Source organism: Sceloporus occidentalis, unplaced genomic scaffold (assembly GCF_023333645.1).
Source record: "Sceloporus occidentalis isolate IW3139 unplaced genomic scaffold, rSceOcc1.0.p SCAF_4, whole genome shotgun sequence".
Classification (NCBI taxonomy): domain Eukaryota; kingdom Metazoa; phylum Chordata; class Lepidosauria; order Squamata; family Phrynosomatidae; genus Sceloporus; species Sceloporus occidentalis.
In genome coordinates, this window is record NW_028316984.1 from 45,259,649 (window position 1) to 45,278,741 (window position 19,093).

Consider the following 19,093-nt stretch of genomic DNA (forward strand, 5'->3'; position numbering starts at 1 on the left):
GAAAAACAACAACAATGTATATTACTCCACAAAGCTCTTAGAGAGCCAGTGTGGCATAGTTGCTTGAGCATTGGGCTATGGAGACCAGGGTTCAAATCCTGGGTCAGCCATGCAAACCTGGATAACATTGAGCAAGTCACACACTCTCAGCTTCTGAGGATGGCCATGGCAAACCCTCCTATGAAGAAACATGCCAAGAAAACCCCGTGATAGGGTCACCTTAAGGTCTCCAAAAGTTGGGAACAACCTGAAGGCACACAACAACAACAACAACAAATTTCTGAGAGAGAAGGTGACGATGGCCCCACTGATCTTTCAAAATGACACTGACAAGCAAGAGAGCTGTTTGCAGGTGGCAGGCGGGTTGCTGAGCACTGAATAGGCAAGAGAGAAGCTAGGGAATGGAGGCAGTCCTCAGGGCAAGCAGGGGTGTGTGTGTGTGTGTGAGAGAGAGAGAGAGAGAGAGAGAGAGGCAGGGATGGCTCTGTGTATGTGTTAGGCAGGGGTGTGTGTGTAAGACAGGGATGTGTGTGTGGCAGACAGGTAGGGATGCCTGTGTGTGTGTGTTTGTAAGACAGGGATGTGTGTTTGTGTGTCTGGCAAGCAGGGATGCCTCTGTGTTTGTGTGTATGTGTAGGAGGCAGGGATCCCTGTGCCTCTGCCTGTGTGCAGCTTCCCGCTTTCCAAACTTTCTGAGTCTCAGCAGCCCTTCTCTCCCTCCGATCTGGGCGCCTTAACCCCCCCCCCAAAAAAAAGCGGGGCTTGGGCGAGGATCCCCCGCAAAAGAGAGCGGTGTCTCCTGGCTCTCCTCCTCCTGGGCGACTCCTTCCCTGGCTGTGGCTCCTCTTGCCTTGCTCTCCCTGCCTGTCTCTAGTCTCTCTATTGGCGGCTCCGGCTGGGTGTCTGGGGGGGTTGGGGGGGGCTTGGGGAAGCTCCTCCTCCCTCTCCCCCTGGCACCACCACCGCCGCCGCCGCCACTGCCGCAGCCGCAGTCCGCCCTTGGCTCCTTCTTGACCGCTTTCCACGGCGGAGGCAGGGCTGTCTCTCTGTGGGCCTGGGGGGTGGGGGTCTCTGGCAAGCCTCGGGGGCTGGAGAAGAAGGCGGAGGCAAGGCAAAGGCAGAGGGAGGAGGCGGCTGAGGGGAAGCAGGCCAGTCACCCGCCCCCCAAAGCCTGGGCGCTCCTCCTCCTCCTCCTCCTGGGTGCCCTCTGCAGCTCCAAGGAAGAAGACCTTCTGGACTCTTTCATTCCTCTCTTGTGAGGGGAAAAAGAAACAGAGGAAGAGGAAAAGGAAAAGGAAAAGGAGGGGGTGAGGAAGAGGCTTCCAGCCTTTGCTGAGAAGGAGACGAAGAAGAAGAGGAGGAAAACGAAGAAAGGGAACCCACTCCTTCCTGCTCCAGGGACACTTTTGGGGAGAGAGCAAAAGAGCGCGCGCCAGAGAGCGAGCCCTCTCCTCCTCCTCCTCCTCCTCCTCGGCCTTCCTCCTCTTCCTCTTCCTCCTCGTCTTGCCAAGCGCCCTCCCTCTTCCTCCTCTCCTCCTCCTCCTCCTCCCTGCTGCGCTGCGGGCTCCCTTCTTCCAGCTTCATGGGCAAAGTGTGGAAACAGCAGATGTACCCCCAGTACACCACCTACTACTACCCTCAGTACCTGCAGGCCAAGGTAGGGGACCCCCTCCTCTTCTTCCTCCTCCTCGTCACCCACCCTCTCACTCTCTTTCCCTCGCCTCTTCTTCCTCCTCCTCCTCCTCCCTTATTTCTGTCTCTTTCTCCCTCTTTGCCAGGGACAGTGGGGCAGGGCTGCAGTTTGCAGGCTTTTTGTGTGTGCTAACTATAGCCTGGAAGGCTGGGGAGGAGGCAGGAGGAGGAGGAGGAGGAGGAGGGGGGTGCGTGGGGATGGCATCGTGTTACAGCTCTCCCCCCCCCCCCCGCTCCCACACACAGAAGAGCCCGCAGTCCCTGACTCTGCCTCCTCTTGGGAGCTCTCTCTCTCTCTCTCTGTGTGCCAGAGAGAAAGACATTTGGCAGGCTTTCCCCTCCAGCTCTGGCTGCCTGGGAGTGAGCCTCTTCTGCCCTTCCTTTGCCCAAAGGCATCTGATAGCCCCCCCCCCTCTTTTCCCCATCTTGCTCTGACTCTTGAGCCCCTTCCTGCCTTGCCTCAGCTTGCCTTTCCTCCCCATCTCCCTCCCTGCCCTTCTGCCCCTCTGCCTTCCCTCTTCCTTTCATCCAGAGAGCCTTCCATTCCCCGCTCGCCTTCTGAGATGTCTCCTCCTCTCAGCTACAACCCCCCTCCCTCCACCTTAAATGGAGATCAGTGCAGTGAGGGGCATTTCACTGCCTGGGGCTTCTCTGGGGAGTTTGAGTGAAGCCTTCTGCCCTTCCTTCCTTCCTTCCTTCCTTTCTTCCTCCCATTATTCTGTCTTTCTCCTCTGCTGCTAGAACAAAATGGGATCAAGTTTAACCAAACCCTACTAGCCGCATTTTTTAAAACACCTTTTTGTTCTTTTAACTTCCAACTAACCTGAAGATAACTTTAAACTCTGCAAATAGGGGGGGGGGGGGGGAAGCTACATATCTGCACGTTTTTTTAAAGTTTGCTTTAAAGGAAATGTGCAATATTTGCTGGAGTATTTCAGACCAAATTGGTCAACAGTGTCTGTGGTTTATGTTTTCATGGAGCCAAGAAGTAGCTGTCCTTTTCTCTACATTATTGAAGGAGGAAGTGGTGTTGGCCTTGGAGGTGACAGTGAGGAAAAACTCTTTTGTCAGTTGAAATTGCAGCCTCATACTAGCTTGCCTTTAGGTTTGTTGTTTGGTTGGTTTTTGTTCAAGTGCATCTGACGTAGCTTGCATATGTTTCTGACTGTCTGTGGAAATGCCTGTGCCAGCCCAGTGTCACAGCTCTAGAAACATCATGCTGCAAACTGGCAAATGCAGAGCTGGTTGCATCAATGGTCTGGGAGATTTGGCATGCAGTATGTTCACCATCGACCAGCCTTGCACAATATGCTTATATTGTAGGCCTATGCAGATGGTATAATTTTTTTTGTCATTAATTTGATGCATGCCTGAAATCTGATTAAAAAGTGAAGGCTGACAATCAGATGTGGACATTCTCCTTTGAAATCTTAGATATGAACTGGTGACTATCAAGAGCCATCTAAATGTAGTTGTCATCACAGAATGGTATACACTGTCCCCCCAAAGTGGAAGGGCTAATATCTGTGGCTGTCAGTAATCACATCTGTAACATTTATCAGATTTGTGTATGAACCAGACAGATTTTAATCCTTTTTTGGCAGTTACTAAGAGAGCTCTTCATGGTTCTGATAAGCAGCCTTTCTTTCTTGCCTGTAATTTAAAAATTGGAGTAGTGACCAGGTTATGGCAAGTAGCAAGAGTAAAAGGGAATGGGAGGAAGCCCACATTTCTCCTAGCAACTACATACTACTCCTTCAAGAGCCCTTAGCTCCCCATTTTGAGAACCAGGCAGCTCTGACAAATATCTTTGGTGTCTTTGGCAGTGGAAGGAGACCTCTTTAAATTTGCCAAATCTATTTCTGCCTGTTAGAAATTAGAAATTGTATTGTTATACTTCAAATTGTGAATACCAGCAGTGCATGAAAAGTAACTTCAAGTTACTACACGTCTGAGCATTTTGTTGAAGTGAAGCCATTACAGAGGTAGTTTGTATAAAAGCTGGATGTGAATGAATCAGTGCCTCTTTTTTTTAAAGTGGATATGTGCTTTGATTTTAATGGTACTTACTTCCAAATAAGCATGGCTTATGATTGCAGCCTTCATGGAAATGTGTCCTTCATTATTTCAGCAATGCAGAGTAAAAAATTGTAGGACACAAATTTTCAAAGAAAACTTTTCAACACTTAAAATTATGAATAATAAATGAGTGTTGGTGGAAAGCAAAACATTTTTGTGCAAGAATATTTACCTGAGCTATTTTTGTATGGCATTAATAATAGAGATAGCAGGCACATAATATTTTAATATGGATAATGCAGTCCTTTTCTTTTTGCCCCATAAATAATTGAAGGAAGAGATAAACAGTAATAAGCTTGCAGTTGTAATTAGGATACAAAAGAAAGCCGTGAGGAACATCTTCTGAAAGTGTGCTTCCTGTATAAAGTATTTAATATTGATTTATACTGAAGACAATGACATTTTCATAACATGTCTTGCAGTCATTCCTATAAAATTATGGTCTGAAATCACATTAGTCTTCATCTCTTTATTTCATAAGAAGCACAAACATCCATTTGACCTATATATATGAACTACTGGATTTGATGATTGTATACAAATTTCCTATTTCATTGGCATCCTGTTGTTGGGGGTTTTGAATGGGGATGGGTGGGTAGAAAGGCAAATTAGAGATAATTGCAGTTGAAAAAAGGTCAGACATCTACTTCATATAATAATGTGGATTTTCCCCCCTCTTCCTATAAATTGGGCCTTGAAGTTTAGTCAAATTATTATTATCCTTAAAGGTCCCACTGTATTTCCACTGTAGTTTAGTTTAAAAAGCATGCCTTCACTTAATTACTCTCGTATGTATCCAAGTATGGTCAGCAACAATAGAAGTAAAGCAGACAAAACTGAAACTTTAAAAAAATGGATCAAAGGAAAATTTTATACAGTTGTATGCAATTGGTGTCGCTCCACTCACAGAAAGCTCCTTCACCTTCTCCATCAGTGGGATGAAGAGAAAGGTGATTTTTAGTGCTTCTCTCACCCCTAAGCTCCCCATATCTCCTCTTTCTCACTGTTCCAGAAGGTGCCCCAACTATTTGGAGCAGAACTGGGGGGAGGACTACAGGGGACAAGGGAAATATCTGAAAAATGTCTCCTTTCTCTAATGGATCAAATAACCTTTTATGGAGTGAAACCTATAGGATGACACCTATAGATATATATATTTTTTAAAAAATGACAACCTGCAGGGAATAGATATCTGGAATTAATCTAATGATTCCTATTTCAGTAGAAAATATAAATGTTCATTTATACATTTCAAAAAGAATAAAAAAAACCCTGAATGGGCCTGTAAGGTCCAATATTCCTATATCCTGTTTTAATTTATTTTTAAAAGTTCATCCAAATCAATTCATGTGAAGCAACTGAAACCTTCCAGTTTTAAAGTCTTCATCACAGCTAGTCCTAAAACGTATTTATTATTTATACAACATAATTATGGGAACAAGGAATTGTATACAGTGCTGTGATTCAGTGTCTATGCATCCCACACTTAGGTGCTAAATTTGGTGGATCAAAGTGGCAATTACTCTTTTCAGAACAGAAATAACTGGTTCAGTGTGGAATAAATTCAAAATAAGTATTATGCATCTATAAATGGAGGCCATATGTTATTAAATCAGTTATTGGATGGAAAGAGGAGAGGTGTCACTGGTGAGAATTTAGCCATATCTGACCACATAAGTCTTACTTATTTCAGCACAAAAGCTCACCTTTCTTATTTAAGTTGGTGCAATTCAATTCTGGCTGGATTCTGCCCATACTATTGCTATACAATAAGTTTTTTTCTATAGTTTTTTGGGTTTTTTTTACAATAGGAACATGATTAGTATATATCATACAATAATTGTTGTGTTATGACTGTGTCCACATTCACACAGAATACAGGACATTTTTAACATGCACATTTAACATGCACAGATGGACTACAATGCAAGTACAGAAATGTAAGAATGAATGGTTGGGTTCTTGGACATTTTTTTGAAGTAAGAGATTCATAAATAAAGGTTAATAATAATAATCCTTATAGTAGCTAAAACCACATAGAATACAGGCAAGTATTATACCTCTGGCTTATCCGAAGAAAACATGGGATATATTTGTGTGTATATGTGAGCACACACATTGATAATGTGTATGATATGGCCTCTTCTGATAAAAGCTGTGACAAAATGTTCAGTAGAAAAATGCTGACTAAGAACAATTTTCTAATCTTGAATTTTAACTCTCAGCGACTTTGAATCTTTAGTTATGTATCAAAAAGGATACACATAAACTATCACTGTATATTGTAGCATTTGTCTGTGATGACCATGTTAAATGAATTCTTTTCCCCCTCTGTTTTGTTATTGTTGTGCACTTTTAAGTCATTTCTGACTTATGAAAAACCTTTTATGTGTGGGGTATTTTGTTTTTGTTTTTGCAAGATTGGTTCAATGCAGGTTTTGCCTTTGCCTTCCTCTACGACTGAGAGTATGTGTTTGTAGTGCCTGTTTATTCTCTAAACAGCCATGTTAAATCAAATACCGTGTCTTGTCTGGTATAAAGTCATTTATATCACAAGCTCAGCTGGAGGTTTCACTAAGGAAGAAAAGCCTTAGTAAACCTCTGAGTGGGCTAGTGGGATAAAGGACTTTGGAACTGCAAGAATCGATTTTGTTGTACAATGCTATGAGAATGCAGTTCTAACTTGTACATATGGTTGTATTTAAAAAATAAAGAATTCGTACAGATGTAGCTTTGTTAACAAAGATGTAGCTTTGTTAGATTCATTCTTTAATTAACATTTTCCAAAGGTCAAGAGAGCCAGTTTGGTGTAGTGATTTGAGTACTGGACTAGGACTCTGAGAGACCATGATTCAAATCCCCATTCAGCTGTGGAAGCCCACTGAGGTCCAAAACACACTGCAGAAATAATCCAGTTTGAGACCTCTTTAACTGCCCTGGCTCAGTGCTAAGAAATCCTGGAAATTGTGGTTTATTCTGGCACCAGAGCTGTCTGACAGGTAAGGCTAACTGTCTCACAGAACTACAGTTCCCAGAATTCCCTAGCATTGAGTTAGGGCAATTAAAGCAGTCTCAAGATGGATTATTTCTGCAGTATATTTTTGGACCAAGGTGACCTTGAGCAAATCATACTTGCTCAAATTCAAAGTAAGGCAATGGAAACCCTCCTCTGATCAAATCCTGTCAAGAAAACCCTGCAATAGGTTCTCTTTAGGGTCAGTAAATTATAGCTAAAATCGATTTCTGAAGTTGGTCTTTGTGTTGTGTTGTATGCCTTCAAGTTGTTACCAATCGGATTCCAATTTGATTTGAATATGGTCTAGCTGCTGCAATGTGCATAATATTTAAGAGCAATGAAAAGCAGAAATGCTTCTTGAGATCAGATTATAAAGGCAATCCAATGTTCTTTGCTTCTATATGCCTTATTGAGGTATGAATATAGCCAACTGGAGATATTCTACTAGGAAGAACAGCGGTAGCTGCTCTAATCCAGAAGTTGGCAAGTTTCTGCTTATTTAGACAGTGACTTGCAGAATGAATGAACTTTAAAAAAAAAAAAAAAACACCACCACCATTCAGCCCTTTCATGGGTAGTCAGGCTGTGCAATGAAGTGTTCAGTTTACCTATCAAGCCAAAGTGTTTTATTAAAACCATATTTATATTACTAAAGTGTGTTTCTCTCACACATTAATTTTGAAAACAAACTTAGTTCCCTTACAAGTTAAGTCATGGACAAACAAATTGGATAGGATTGATTCAAATCTGGGAGATTCATTATGTCATAGAACAAAATGCTCTTCATACTAAATCTGGCCATGGACTGTGTTGGGTCTGTATTGGAAGAGGGAATATACCTGAACCCCACCATCAGCTCACAAACTCTACCAAGGACAAGGCCAGTACAAAAACATTTTACTGAAGTGCCTGCTCCCAAAACAGAAATTACCCCTTCCCCAACACCAACAGTTTTGGTCATTCCATATCAAGGGATTTAGGCCACCTCTTCTCCCAGTTACTTCACTGGGACCAAATATGTAGTGCCTGCATGGAAGTGTGGCTTTGTCCTGCATCAAGTTCCTTTCCTGGGCCCTTTGGGCTGCATTTATCTCTCAGGCCCAGAGGTTCTTCTGCTTGGACCTCCCCTTCAAGCTAAAGATTCATGGAGCACTAGCATCACCTTCTTTTCCTGAGCTTTCCATCTCAAGCTTTTCCAGTGAGCCACAAGGGCCAGGTAGAGGATCTCCCTGCCTAGGTAGCTCTCCTCTTATCCTCAGTTAAGTGTGTTAGCAACCATCCTAATCAGGTCCTTGAGGTAGAGTAAAATGACAATGATGACATATGATACCAATCAATGGCAGGTTCCAGACAGCCAAAAAGTACGTGCTTGGCATGTACTAGGGTTAGAAAGGGGCGTCCTTTCTGGATGCCCTTAACCCTAGTACGTGCCAGCATGAACAAAATGGTGGCGCCCATTCTACATGGGCACTGCCATTTTGACGTAGCGGACGCTTAGCGTCTGCACATCGCAGTACAGAAATGACGCTGCAAAAATATGAATATAAATGAATGTGTGAATGAAAATACGCACACTAAATGAATAAAATATTTTTATTCATATACTGTGTCAAGTGGGTATGTGTGACATCTGGATATAGATGTAAAGTGGGTCACAAAGGTAAAAAGACTGGCTTACTTCTTCATCTTCCTGTCTGTTGTTCCTTAAGATTCTGTATGTTTGGAGCCCAGCCACCCTGAGTTGTGTCTGTTTACTCTTCATGGTCCACCTGGTGGGTGGAAAGTGCCTTATTTGGTGATTTAGCTCAGGTGCTGACATCCAGTGAGTTTCCAGAAAGGCCTCCACCCAGTGATTAGGATTTTCTGGAAAATTTTGAATTGGAAAATTTGTCATGGATCTAAAGGAAGCATGAACTTATTTAGCAGTTTGACTTATAATTGTTAAACAATTTTTAATGTTCTGTAAGCCATACGTATTTGGCTGAACGGGACTATTTGATATAGTGGTTAAAATATCAGACTAGAACTAGCTCTGGGAGACCAGAGTTTAAATCCATACTTGGCTCTAAGGTTGACTGTGTAACTAACCATGGGCCAATCATTCTCTCAGTGTTTTCCCTCTCCCTCAGGGATCTGCATTCTTGGCTCATAAATCTAAAAGACATTGATGGACTACACAGAATCTTAACTAGAGAGCTACTTGTCAGACTTACAGGGTTATTATGAGGATAAAAACTTTAACAGGCTGAAGAGAAGAAATTAGACACTCCTTGGTATGTTTGTAGAAAGTGGATCATACATTAAGCACAGTTTTAGTTTTGATTTGACTTCCACAGACAAAAAGTGAACAAAAAATATTGGTTTTGATTGTTATGTGCAGTGGTGTTTTTATTTTACTGTCTCTCTTATGCCTTTTACAAATCAATAAAATATAATTACTCTCTTACACAGTTCCTAAAGAAAAACAGCTAAAATTTTTAATCTCATAACAGCTAGAGCACAATTAATCTGGGTTCTCTTGAAGATTGTATATTCTGATTTAAGATATACAAATAACTTTGCTGTCTGGGACAACTTGGGAGCTACCATGCTTGAGTCTTCTTTATCCAAAATGCTTGGGGCCAGAGGTGTTTTGGATTTTGGGGGTTTTTTTGTTTTGTTTTGTTTTTTTTTTTGTTTTAGAATATTTGTATTTCCATATATGTACATAATGAGGTATCTTGGACATGAGACTCAAGTCTAAACACAAAATTTATTTAGGCTTCATATACACTTTATACACCTAGCCTGAAGGAAATTTTAAACAATAGTTTTAATGTGTGCATGAAACAATTGTGTACATTGAACCATCAGAAATCAAAAGTGTGACTTTCTCAGCCAGCCATGAAAAAAGTTTTTGGAATATTTCAGATTTTGGAATTTTGGCTAAGGCAACTCAGTCTGTACTATATTGCTGTATACTTATTGTTCCCAATGAATGTTAACATTTTAGTGGATTTTTTTTTCTGCAGAAAAATGAAGCACTGAACTATGTTCTGACTCCTATCATTGTTCCCACCAATACCTGCTTGTTCTGCCAATGTCCATTGAGCCCTAGAGCTCTTTCACACTACACAAATATAGTTCTATGTTCTCACTTTAATTGCCATGGAAATAGCCTGTGGAATCTGGGACTTGTAGTTTAGGGAAGAGTATTAAAAATTCTCAGCTGGAGAGAGTTCCTTTTGTGTCTCACCAAGCTACAACACACAAGGATTCTATAGGATGGGACCATGGCAACTAAAGTGGAATCATAGTACTATATATGAGTAGTGTGCAAAGTACCCCAGGAGGTCATCATAAACTACCAACTGGGAAAGGGAGATATCACTGATGTTATTTCCTTTCCTTTCAAAGCACTCCTATCTCGCTCAGATCTGGTGACAGAACCTCTATAACCTCACCAAACTTACTTAAAGGAATGCTAAAAATCTAGGGCACCCAGGGCTAGTCAGTAAGGTTATCTCAAGGTCATCCCTCTGTTCTACAAATAGTTGCTTCATCTGCTTATCAATCTTTTGCTAATTTACTCTGTAGCACCCAGTAGTATGTTTATTTCTCCCCACACCTAACTGCAGCATCTGTTAGATATATTAAGTCCTTCTGCAGTGCCTACAGGTAAAAAGCAGTTTGGTCTTCAGGGAGATAATGCAGAATCTTCTATATACCCCAGGAAAAACAAGTGTTTATTTTCACTGCACCACTCCTTTCCCAGTCCTGTTTGCTTTATTTCCAGCACTGCCACTAGGATAGGGTCTTCGATCCACTTGGGAAACTTTCTAGCAAGCAATTCTGACCAGATTATGGTTGTGCTTCTAAATAGGTCCATCTCACTCCTGTTTGAACCTGAATAGTGGTTTGCCACAAATCATTTTCCAGAAAATGCCATAGCAGTCATGGGTACAATAACAGCTAAGCCTATAATAACTCACACACAGAAATCTTGTTGAATATTCACAGATTTCCATGTTTCAAGTTGTCTGATATCCTTTATGGTTGAAGAACAGCTGTTTAAAATTCCTTTTAAAATTCCTTGTAAAATAAGAGACATTTTGAAAAGGCTACTATGTATGACTAAGCCTATCATTCCCCTACCAAACTGATTTTGCACATTTATACATGGTTGTACAACTGCTTCACCACATAATAAAATTATACTTTAAATCTGTGACAAGAATGGTGAAAGCTAGTTAGTGTCAGCTTGATACTGAAGACTGAATAGTTTAAGCCACGTTTGAGATGACATTGGCATGAGTTGGAGATCTTGCATCCCTCTTTTGCCATTCACTCCTTCTTCTCCACAAATCTATCAGGGGGCCTGCTTTGCTTGTGAAACACCCCCCCCCCCCCCCGTGTGATTTAGACACTAGTTGATAGCACAACAGATCTTGAAATTATTGTTTGCAAAACAAAGACACTTTGGATCTCAAGAAAAGTTACTTTGTTGTTGCTAATGGAGTTCAAATTTTACTGCCTTTTGTCTCAGTCCCCACATGACCAAAAAAGGGGAAGTGGCCTCTGTCTGCATTGGGATCCTTCCAAACTAACTAAACTAGAGCAGAGACAACATCTGATGCAAAATTTAGGCTGTGACTCTATTATCAACACTTTCCACACTTCTCTTGTATGATTTTTAAACATCTTTTGCCTGATGAGGAACCCATTGGAGCTTCAAAAGCTCGTATAATGTGTTTTGTGCATTTTCGTTGGCCAGTGTGTAGTGTTCTTTTGTGGATATTGGATTTTGTTTCATTTTGCTGTATGGCCAGCAGGGCTATCCCAGAGCTTGAAATGCTATTTTTTGGACTGGGACTCTCAGAATTCCCCAGTAGTATATGAAGCATAGAAAGGACAAAAATAGGGGTGTAGCCGCAGAGGTCCTTCCCCCAACTCTTACGCCTCTAGGATGTCCTTAATTTATTTCCATTTCTCTGGGTGCACGTCAAGATGAAGCTGCAACGATCCACCTTTTTTTTCTTCCTAAAATGCTTCTGGAACTCAGGTGGAACCAAAGGTATTCTTGCAAATAAAGACAGCTGGAGGACAGAGTTCCGTGTATAGGATTTAATCTGCTAATCTGTTACAGAATAGCAAATTTGTTTTGTTTTTCTTCTTGGGAAAAGAACTGTTAAAGCAGGGGTAGGCAACCTATGGCCCGCGGGCCGGATCCGGCCCAGCGAGGCCTTGGGACCGGCCCCAGCCCAGTCCTGCCGCCGATTGCCCCTGTGTTAAAGCATAGAGTCTATATATGCAAATGTCTGCAAATACTTTATAGTGTAGTCATCTGCCTATGACATGAGATTGAGCAAACTTACATAAGAGTTTTTGAAAATCTGATTAACTTGAATGGAATCAAAATGGAATTCATCAACAAAGATCTAGGATTAGAACAACCCTTACCCAGCCTGAGAAATTTTCTCATCCTTTCCTGTAGATCAAACCAATGGTTGAGAGCATTAGGTTAGAGAACAGTTAAATTTTTTAAATTACCCAGGAGGGAGGAAGGCAGAGCAAGCATCCCCTAAGTACACTTGGCTTCTGTTCCTATAGTCAGCCAGCTCAGGAGGAGGTAGGTGGCTAGCCCTATCCCTTGATAGCTAAGCATAAAAACAAGAATGCAACCATGACCCATGTCCGCACCAAAGCCCAGTTAGGGGCACCACCAGTAATGCCTCACATGTTCAAGCCATGCACAACACACTAAATGAAGATCTATGCCCAGCAAATGTGTGTACATCACAATATATAACATGGCCTCAGCAACAACACCCCAGTGGTTCTGGTAGCTGAGGTGCCATTTTATATGGCTTCACTACTGCAAGTCTCTTGGTACCTCTTCATACAAGAGGTCAAGTCACCTTACATTCATCACCACCACCACTGAGGAGCAGAGAACACAAAGGAGAACCGACACACGACACAGCACACACATAGTTTAGTGGGGAGGGGCCTGCCTGAAAGAGCACACATCTTTTCAAGGACAAAGGTTCAAAGGGAAAAAAAGTTTATTTTGCCAGACATCCAAGGGGAGCACAAACCACACACTGACAACAATGATCTCTGGTGGTTCATTTCATAAACTCACAGGGGCATGTGGGGTAAACTTACCTGTCACTATTTGCATACCCAGCCCCCCCCCCAAAAAAAAGTTCCCTGGTCTAGAAACTACATTACAAATACCACAAAGGAGTTCTAAGACTACTCAGGTGCAGCAGTTGTGAAGTATCAGACACATTATAGGGAATGTACCTTTTCCCTACACCAGCCTGTAGAAAATTAACGTACAGGAAGAGAACATGGGCTGCAGGAGAAGGGCTGGACTGATACTAAGCATCTAGAGAATCACATAATTGAACCCAGGGTGCCATCCCACACTAAAAAATGACCTCATACACTCAGATACGGCTGAGCTACTTAAGAAGAGTAATTTGTGGGTTGAGTCCAGCATGAGCCAGCAAGCGTTCCTGACCTGGACCAAACCCCTTCTTGGAAACCCCAACTTTTGTCTAATAGGTCAGCTTTTATGACCTCCCCCTTTTTATCGAACATGCCAGGAAACACTTCCAGCACGTCTTCTTTCCTCTCCCTCCCCGCTCAGAATATTAGCTTCCATTTTGTAAATTGCTTTTTACAATTAGACTAACAAAATAATATAAACTTTAAAAATATTGGCCCGTTCCGCACAGGCCTTTGCGCCACCCCTGTCACGTGCTAGGGGTTGGTTGAGGACCTAGCATCCATACTGGCCTCACCCCTAGCACGTGACGAGGGTGTAAAAATGGTGGCACCCTATACACACGGGCACCACCATTTTTACGTGCTGGATGCTTAGCGTCCGCACGTCGCCCTTGCCTTGTGACATCACGAGTGCGCCATTTGCGCACTCGTGCGTCGCAAGCGTGGCGCGAAAAGAAGCTGCTTTTTGCGGCTTCTTTTCTGCCGCTGGGAAGCCTCCCCATTTGGAGGCTGCAGCTTCCTGGCGGCGGCAGACCACCGCTTTCAGGCGGTCTGTAACACACCATTATTGACAATAAAAAAACCCAAGAATTAAAAGCAGCATAAAAATCAGGACTACAATCCTTTTAAAGGAAAATAGAAAACTTCCACACTCAAAAGATAGCAGCAGAGCTGCATGGCAAACGAACATGTGGAGAAAGTCTGTAATCTTTTCTTCTAGCCATCCATTTATTGTCCTAGAAAAAGCTTGCAGATTTATTGTCTTAAAAAAAAGTGTGTATTTTTCATTTGCCATTTCATTTCTTCAGCCTGGAAAATAAACTATGGCTGTATTCATGCTAAGTTCTCCTCGGTGGCTATGAATTTTCCCTTGAGCTTGCCATGTGGAGCTGAGCATGGCAAGTAGAATAAGAGTGAACACAAGAATTGGACAAAGCAGCATACATAGTACTTAAGTACAGCATCCAAACAGAATGCGCATGAAAACTGAAGAGATGCTGTTAATAGTAACCTGTCTGCTGCGAGTGGCTCCCCTGGCTAAGGTGCTGAAAAAGTGCCAGATAGTATATCCACACTGCAGAAGTAAAGCAGTTTGACAACACTTTAACTGCCATGTCTCAGTACCATGGAATTCTGGGATTTTGCAAGATATTTAACCTTCTCTGTCAAAGAGCTCTGGTGCCCCACCAAACTACAAATCCCATAATTCCACAACATTGCACAATGGAAATTAAAGAGATATCAAACTGCATTAATTCTGCAGTGTGGCAGCATTCTAAGAAGAAGAGCACAGTCTCTGCCCATCTGCTTACTATGTTCAACCAGAGATGTATGATTGGTAAGACATGCACTCAGATTATAGTTAAGGAGGGGACTAGAGGAAGGGATTTACCAAACTGACACCTCAACCTCCTTATTTCCTCCATGGCCAATTGGCTCAACAAGGGGGATGGATGAACATATGGCAGCAAAGGGACTAAGGCATGAGGTGCATTGTCAAAAAGCCCTGAGCAATTTCTTTGTCCTGTTTGGCAACTTTCCTTGTGCTTGTTCATAAATGGAAATCTCTAGCTCAGGAGTTCCGAATCTAGGGTGCCCACACCCCAAGGGGGTGAGAGATGGAATTTTGTGGGGTGTGACAAAGAGTAGCTTGTGTCTTTGAGGGGTTCTGCAGTCACCCCTTTTTGCGTCGAATCGGAGCCGTGGCAACCTCACGCTGTGACCCCGATCCGGCTTTCTGAAGGTGCAAAAAGGAGCCGCAAAAAGCTCCTTTTTGTGTCCTCAAAAGGGTGCCACAGCTGTAGTGGCAGCACAGCTACAGTATATGGGGCCCCTTCGGCGCAGCATCATCTAGATTCAGTGCCGGAGGCACACCATGATGCCACACTCTGTCTGGAGCAACACACAGCGTCAGGGCACCCTGTGGGCAGAGTAAGGGCATGTGTCATCCAGATGCCCCAACTCTGCCCACAGGCTGGTCTTTCAGGCCGGTCTGTATAGGGCCTGAGTGACGTGGGTAAAAAGGAGCCCTGGTGGTGCAGTGGTTAAATGCTGGTACTGCAGCCACAAGGTTGTGAGTTTGATTCCAGGGCTCCAAGGTTGACTCCTCTTTCATAGGTCGGTAAAATGAGTACTCAGCTTGTTGGGGGCATTTGACTTGCAGATTGTAAACCACCTAGAGAGGGCTGAGTTCACTATTAAGTGGTATAGAAATGTAAATGCTATTGCTATTGTTATGTCATCACTCATTTTTCCCCCTGAATAAATTAGAATCTAATTGCTCAAACTAGATTTGCATTTTATGCACTGAGGTAAACGCTTATTTTTTGTTAAAGTTCAGTCTGTTCACCTGCAGTATTGTATATTGTTCAATTTGTGGTTCAAAAAATAGAAACTAGACTTCTTCATCTTCAAATGTTATATATACTTTTATAGTGAACATTGATTAAACATGGGCTAGTGGTATGAGGCATAGAAGAGGCTGGGAACCGTTGCTCTAGCAGCAGCTAAAGCATGGCCAAGGTTTTATGATAGTCCTAAGTCATGAACAAAAGTGAAAAGAAAGCAGCAGCCAGGACAAATACCTGATGATAGAGATATTCTTGTATAGTACTTTGAGTTAACCATAAGGGTTGTATTTAACTGTGGAACATTGGTTCCTACTTGCAGTTAATGCTAGTATAAGTGAAATGGCTGTAGAAGGACTATTAACCAGTTAAGTTTTATGAAATGATCAGCATTTGGACTATAAAATCCAACGGTGCAAATAGGTTGTAGGTGAGCTATTATCAGAAGTGCAGTTAGAGGGCACTCGGTAAAAGTTGCTGAAGGAATGGACAGTGTTATACAAACAAATTACTTTCAACTTAGATTTTTATTTCTTACTGTGCTTTTGCATGTTATAGTGATAATTGCTAAACAGCAATTGCATCTGCTCATTTGAATGCTTTTGAAGTGGAATATAAATACTTAAACAAATAAAATAGGGGTAATCTATATGCATTTCAACAAAACACAGGCTGGATTCTGTCTTAGATCCTGTGCCTCTTTTTTTATTCTAAAGTTAATCAATTCTTTGCAGTCTGTCAATACAAATCTATGGTACATTGCAGACTGACATGGAGTTGTAATGCAGTGTAGTTACAGTGCTGCAGCCATGTTACAGGTACATTGTGAGTGTATGTGCACGGACTCTGTATGAGGTAGAGGCTGGAAACATTACTTTTTTGGACTTCAACCTCTGGTCACGTGCACACACAGCCCTCATGACCGAGAGATTCTGGGAGTTGTAGTCCCAAAAAGTAACTTTTCCAAGGTCTGAGGTGAATGCTCCATTTGATATATGATATGTAAATACTTCATTAAAAACTTTAATTACACAATCCAGTGTTTTAAAGTCTGTTACAATATCTTGTTTATTTTTCTTTTCTGGAGGATTTTAGGTTCTAACATTCTGTTAATGAATTCTAGGAGGCAAACTATATTTAACTATTGACCCCAAAATTACAAGATGGGCTCTTTTTTCTGTTTTTAAAAAACTGTTAGTTGTATTTGACTTATCACTACAATCTTTATTGTTTAATTTAATGTAGGGTAGAATCAACTAAATGAACTATTGTTACAGAAGAATTAATTGTATACAGTACATATGCTCCCACACTTAGATTTTTTTGATTAGTGCACACCGACAACAATTAAATATAGATTTAAATATGTTTCAATCTACTGATTTCAACAGATAGTGGAGCAAAAGTTTATTTGATACTGTTTGGCTCAGTCTCTGTTTTTCTAAGATGGTGCTCTCTGAAGTAGTCATGATAGCAATAGTGGCTGCATCACTTTAACTGGCATGGCTCTATGCTGTGGAATTCTGAGAGCTGTAGTTTGTTGTGGTCCCAAAGCTCTCTGACAGAGAAGGCTAAATGTCTACAAAACTACAAAACCCAGAATTCCATAGCATTGAGCCATGTCAGTTAAAGCAATGTCAAAATGTATTATTTCTGCAACATGGATGTTGTCATTATTTGGTACTTATATGGCACTTATGCGGGCCCAGTTCCTGCAATCTGCTTTTGCTGTTTTCTTGCTGAGGGCCAGATCTGGTCTGCAGGTTGGAGGTTATCCACCCCCAAGGCTTGGAATCTTCAGCCAGCAAAGCCAGTGGTCATTATTGACTGAGGGATTGTAGTTGTAGTGGTCCAGTGGCCATCTTGGCTGAGGGAGCTGCAGTTTGAAAAAGTAATATTTATACATTCTCTCCATCCTTATTCTAAGCAACTGAATTAGTTTATGGTGCCAAGAGAGAATGAATAACCTCAGAGATTTTATTCTCAACATGTTTGTTTTGTTGTTGTTAGCTGCCTTTGTATCGATCTTGACCCATGGCGACCCTGCGGATGAGACATCCCCAACAGATCCCCTGCCCTCCACTGCTCTGTCCAACTCCTGCAAACTCATAATCATGATCTCTTTAATAGAGTCCTGGGCAGCATTTTAAAAAGGCATTTTAAGAACAAAACAAAACAATGCAATGGGGGTACTGAATGAATACAGCTTTTCTTTTCTTTTTTCCTAATTGGCTGTTCCTGCCTAGAAATTGAGTCTTGGACAGTCAGAACATAGAACTTGGGCTTCCCACCTCAAATTTGCAGTGCCTCGATCACAAAATTACAGCTAAACACTTTTGATCCTACGAAGCATAAGAATGAGAGACTCCACAAGGCTACTGAGTGTTATAGTGGCAGAATACTGTTGCCTAGTTCATATCAATATAGAAAGAAATTCAGTGCATCCAAACAAAGGCTTACTAGTTGTATGTAGTCCATTAGTTTGAAGAATTCTTGCATTGCTCTTTTCTTCCATAACAAAAACTCCATGCATGTGTACCAGCACTCCTATCTCAGCTTATCTGGAGGAAGCCTTTTTACACTCATAAAAACTTATTTCTGGGGTGACGTATAGATAGGGTTGCCATAAGTCAGGACCTCCAAACCGGGACAAATGTAGGGTAAATGTAGGACAACCTTTTCAAATGTAGGGCACATTTTATAAAAATGGAGGACATGCGGAAAAAATTGATGCTTTTTAAAAATGTTAATATAAATGCATGTTTCTTAGGCATGATCAAAATGGAGGACATTTGGGCATTATTCCTAGTCAGATGGCAGAAATGGACTTCCTTTTCTGCCCAAACCACCCCCCTCCATTCCAAAACACACACAACAGCACATTTGGGCACTTCCCGTGGCTTTACTTAACATGGCCTCTTGCATAGTTCAGAGGCTTATTCCATAATCAAACCCCTTGAGTTTAACACTTAGCATGGTTTAACATGGCTATGCATATTGAACATGTCAAGGTGGTTTCACAAGAAGTGGATTTGCCGTTTCAGGTTTCTTGCACCAACTCTACTTCTCAGAAGTGTGTACTTAGTCAAGGGACTTTGATTTTTTTTCACTGCACATGAGTTTGTAAAAATCAGAGCAGCTAACATTGGCCATGCCTGAGAGGCTTGCTGATATCAATATCACCATCACCATCATCATCACCATCATTGTCACAACAAGGGAGACTTGTTAGCATTAAAAGCACAAAAAATACACCAAAACCACACTTTGGAAGGTGACACTCTCTCAACTTCAGAAGCTGACTCAAATCACATCATCACCACACTATCCTTGTCGAAGCAAGGGACAATTGTTAGCATTAAAAGCATCAAAAATACACAGAAAAGGCACTTTAAAATGCACTTTAAAAATACAGTTTAAAAAATACAGCTTAAAAATGCACTTTAAAAATACAGTTTAAAAA

At 41.8% G+C, this 19,093-nt stretch overlaps 1 protein-coding gene across 2 annotated transcripts in view; it reads left to right on the forward strand.

Annotated features, from left to right (window-relative positions):
* The first annotated feature begins 1,098 nt into the window (after positions 1–1,098).
* The window catches only part of RBMS1 (RNA binding motif single stranded interacting protein 1), a 185,252-nt gene continuing 167,257 nt past the window's right edge, over positions 1,099–19,093 (forward strand). For both annotated transcript variants that reach the window (XM_089519908.1, XM_089519909.1), the window contains exon 1: positions 1,099–1,657. In XM_089519908.1, the coding sequence (XP_089376034.1) occupies positions 1,583–1,657 (75 nt within the window). In that variant the 5' untranslated portion in view covers positions 1,099–1,582. The remainder of the gene's footprint in view (positions 1,658–19,093) is intronic.